Genomic DNA, 4,410 nt, shown 5'->3' on the forward strand with positions numbered 1-4,410 from the left:
TCTGGTGTACTCGGCCATCATTCATTTACAAAACAAATTAACAACAAAATCAAGAATCCAGCTGAAAATTAAAGAATAACTTCAGATTATACCACGTTTGCTTATTATACCGTTTGGTTTGTTAATACTTACCTGCATATATATAATTAAACAAAGGAACAACACCCAGTTGGTGTAGTTGCGAAATTAGGTCCTTCTTTTCTGTTTAGTTGTAACTGTAGGTGGTTTGGTTCAGAATATGATTCTGAACATTATTTTTATAAGAAATAAGATCCATTCCCATTGAAATTCTCTAATTATTTGCAATTTTTATTTAGAAGTAATATGTGTGATATTTAAATATGAAATAAATATTTCACACCTGGTTAGGTGGTTTTATTTAATGTTATCAATTTCATTTTGGTATTTATTCCAATTTATTTATCAAAACAAAATATTTTAATATCGATCAATTTTAGGGTACTATTTCGGAATTTCCGTTAATATATATCTATAAACACATTAAATATTTAATACTCATATTCACTAATCATCAATTGGTAAATAATAAGAATCAAATAAAAACAACATAATTTCTTTTTTTTTTTTTTGGTACTTTCTTCCATAAAAGACCAAACCGACATTTGATTGGAATGACAATCTCAAATTGACTGAAATGACCTACAATTTAACCCAAGATAAAATAAGGGTATTTCTTGTTTCAATTTGGTATTTTCTTGTGGATTTGACCGAAATTGAATCCGTGACATTGCTTTTATATAAAATAAGATCAACATTATTGCGGCTAAAATGACCCGCAATATAATTTAACCCAAGATGAAACGAGTGGATTTCTTGTTAAATTTTGGTATTTTCTTGTCGGAATGGAACCTATGACATTGATTTTATATAGAATAAGATCAGCTCTATTGAATTATTTAATTCATTTTTATTTTTATTTTAAATGCAAGATACAGTGACATTTAAATATAAAATGAATATTGCAGATGGAGTTAAAAACTTATCTTGTTTTGTTCCTAATTCTTGCAACTATTATTAAAAATACCGAATGACACGTTCTCAAATTAGTTTAAAAAAAAAAAAAAAAAACCTTCTAGTAATTGACCAAATCACTGTTCCCACACTGTCAAAAAGAAAAAGGCAATTGATTAGTATTAAATGGTGTAATACGTCGTTGCCTTTACCAAAAAAGCGGGACCCATAGCACGAGAATAAAGGTGTGACGTTGCACTTTCGGCCGCCGGAACCCAACTAAAAAAGAAACACCCCAGTTCACAAAAACAACTTTCTTCTTCCTAGGAAAAAAAATAATAATAACAATTTAATAAATTTTTTTTTAAAAAAAAATTAAGAATTGTTTGCGATTGCCTCTGAAAATTCCCAACCTGCCCACCCTGGAAAAGTCAGGGGAAGCTGCTTCCCTCTCTTCTTCGCCAGGGAAAAGCAGTGTATTGGGTTGTGGAAAAATGTGGTGTAGAATGGTGTTGATGTCCAAGAAGAAGAAGAAGGGAGCTGTGCCTGTTTATCTCAATGTCTATGATTTGACACCCATGAATGGCTATGCCTACTGGCTTGGCCTTGGAGTTTATCATTCTGGCGTGCAAGGTGTGAGCTTTTTCTATTTGGTTTATGCCCTTTTTTTTATATTTTTGTGTTTATTTTTAATGGGGCTTTTGGGTCTGTTTGGGAGAAAGTGAAGGAAAAATGAAAAGTTGGGTCTTTTAACGGCTAATTGAAGATTCAGGCTGTAGTGAGATTCCAATTGTTCCATTTCAGATCTGTGGTTATGCTTTGTGTAGAATTGGCTTTAAAGAACCCGGAATTCTTTGTTGGGTCGGTTCGTAGGTGAATTTGTCAGAATTGGGTTTGATTATGATTTTTGGGATCTGGGATGGAGTTGTTTACTGTTGAAGCAAAATTAATCGTTGTTTGGGTAATGAGAAAAAGGAAAACTTTACTAAACTGAGATTAATTTAATTGTGTGGCTTTTTAGTTGAGGTTGAGTTTCTCAATATTCTAGGAAACAAACAACATTCTAGGAGAAATTTGTTTCATGTTCCTCAATTTCCTCGGCAACTAGAGGGATGGTAATAAATGCCATGAGGAAATATGATTCTGTAATGGATATGCATACCGGTGAACTCGCTTAAATTACATTACGTTTTTCATATTTTTTTACATATTTAATAGTTTTGAGGTTTGATCACTACAACTTTTTTGTTTTTGGGGTGCTGTTTTAATCTGTTGCAGTTCATAATATTGAGTATGCTTTTGGGGCGCACGAGCATTCAACATCAGGGATTTTTGAAGTGGAACCAAAGCATTGTCCTGGTTTCACATTTAGGAAATCGATTTTGATCGGAAGGACTGATCTAGGTCCCGGGGATGTCCGCATGTTCATGGAGAAATTAGCTGGAGATTACTGTGGAAACACGTACCATCTTATCACGAAGAACTGCAACCACTTTTGCAATGATGCATGTATCAAATTGACAGGGAGACCTATACCTAGATGGGTGAATCGACTTGCTCGACTTGGTAAGAAATTAACCAAATCATTGTATCATTATCACAATATGTGCCAACCAATGCCATGTACTGCTATTCCTCCCTAACTCTACTGTTCTTCTTTGGTCATGAGATGCTGCAATCCATAACAGCCATCACAAACTAGAACCATTTCACCATAAATAACACTTTCATCACAGCAACACCACATTACTGCCGCCATGGCTACAAAGTCATTGATGAAACTATTGTAATGCAACCCTTACCCTCATTGCCATTTTAACACTGCTTGGAACAACGAGATTCAAGGCCAAGTTCAGAAACACTACTTCCTTGGCCTTTTGACTACCCACAAGCTATCAAGGGTACAATTCCAGCAGTTTCCTTTACTACCTCATACTATCACAAAACCATTGCATGTGTTCTTGTTATATTCTTCAATGTCCCAAATTGAGCTCTTGCTAGCAACAAGTAGTTTTCATTGACAAATATAATAAAATAGGAAACAAGAACCAAGCAATGTCATTGTTGCATATGTAACCTACCAGTAAAAATAAAATAAAATAAAGGAACCAAGCAATGTCATGAAATGGGCTCTTGCTTTGTTTTTGTTTGCCTTAGTTTCTTAAAATTGGAAGCACCATTAATCACTCTCAAATTGGTTCGATTTGTTTGTATTAAGCACCTGTTCTATTTAGCCAACCCCTTGCTGCTATTGAGTTTATTTCCTCATATTAATAACGAAAACCTTAGCATCTATAGTTCAAAATAAATAGCTAGAAGAAAAAAGAAATGTTACATTGGGTTGCCCAGCATAATTTTGTATAATAATGTGTTTTTGATGAATTGTAGGTTCTTTCTGCAACTGTGTCCTTCCAGCAGGTGTTAATGAAACAAAAGTTAGGCAAGTTAGATCAGGAGATAGGGTTTATGAAGGAGAGAAGAAGAAATTGAGGAGCCATTCAAGTAGGTTCCCCACTTCTGCGAATCCTCCACCTCCCTCAGATAATCCTCAGCCAATTTCACTGTCATCTTGTCCTTCAGGTACTGCAATCACAAGTACTAGACAAAGACGTTGTGTCGCTCCTTCTAAATCTTTGATTCATTCTTCTTCAACCTCAACCTTGACTTTAAAGCTTTAATGGCAATCTGGTTTGATACTTTCTAGGATTTTAGAGATTAAACCACCGAACGACAAAAAAAAAAAAAAAGATGGGCAAAATGGCAAGTTTCTTTTAATTAGTTTTACTGATCTTTTCTCACGGTTGTTAAAACAGCTGCTTGGTAAATGTTACAGCTTTTCTGTTCTCTGTAAAATCCACTGTTTTTACTTAAATGGAAATATCTAATGTCTCTCCAATATTCAGTTTCTTGTGGAATGCATCTTGCATTACTTTTTTGGTGCTGCTTAAGGTGAATATATTGGTGAGTTGAAGTGCAAAGAGTTTACAGGCATAAACATGTATGATCTGCATGACTAATGACACATTTTTTATGTGAATATACCTCAGCTATGCACCTATGCCTCATTGAGAGTAGGCGGGACTAAGGGCACAAAAAATAATGTGCTGAAGATGATGTTCCAATTATGTTCACACGGTCAAATCAACTACAATAAGCCTCTCAATTTCATCCAGCGTCCACAATGGGGCTAAAAATTTTAGCATTTAACACCTTAAAAAGTTACTTTATCTATTTTAATACACAATTTCATAATACACTCTACATTAATAGTCTTATTTTTACCATCAGCCAAACACTATTTATTTTTTTATTAATTTCTTTCTCACTTCCTTTCTCTCCCTCTTTGTCGCCACGAAACCCAACTAAATGATAAATATAAATATATACATATATATATATATATATATTAAGCCTTCTTGCTACAGTGAATTGCTAAAC

At 34.0% G+C, this 4,410-nt stretch overlaps 1 protein-coding gene across 1 annotated transcript; it reads left to right on the plus strand.

The window, feature by feature from the left end:
- The first annotated feature begins 1,235 nt into the window (after positions 1-1,235).
- LOC111996299 (deSI-like protein At4g17486) lies at positions 1,236-3,868 on the plus strand. Its single transcript, XM_024028256.2, has 3 exons — positions 1,236-1,605; positions 2,251-2,538; positions 3,361-3,868. Exons 1-3 carry the CDS (start codon positions 1,467-1,469, stop codon positions 3,648-3,650), a joined length of 717 nt encoding a protein of 238 aa, XP_023884024.1. The 5' UTR covers positions 1,236-1,466; the 3' UTR covers positions 3,651-3,868.
- Positions 3,869-4,410: the final 542 nt, after the last annotated feature.

Source organism: Quercus suber, unplaced genomic scaffold, assembly GCF_002906115.3.
Source record: "Quercus suber isolate HL8 unplaced genomic scaffold, Cork oak 2.0 scaffold_115, whole genome shotgun sequence".
Classification (NCBI taxonomy): domain Eukaryota; kingdom Viridiplantae; phylum Streptophyta; class Magnoliopsida; order Fagales; family Fagaceae; genus Quercus; species Quercus suber.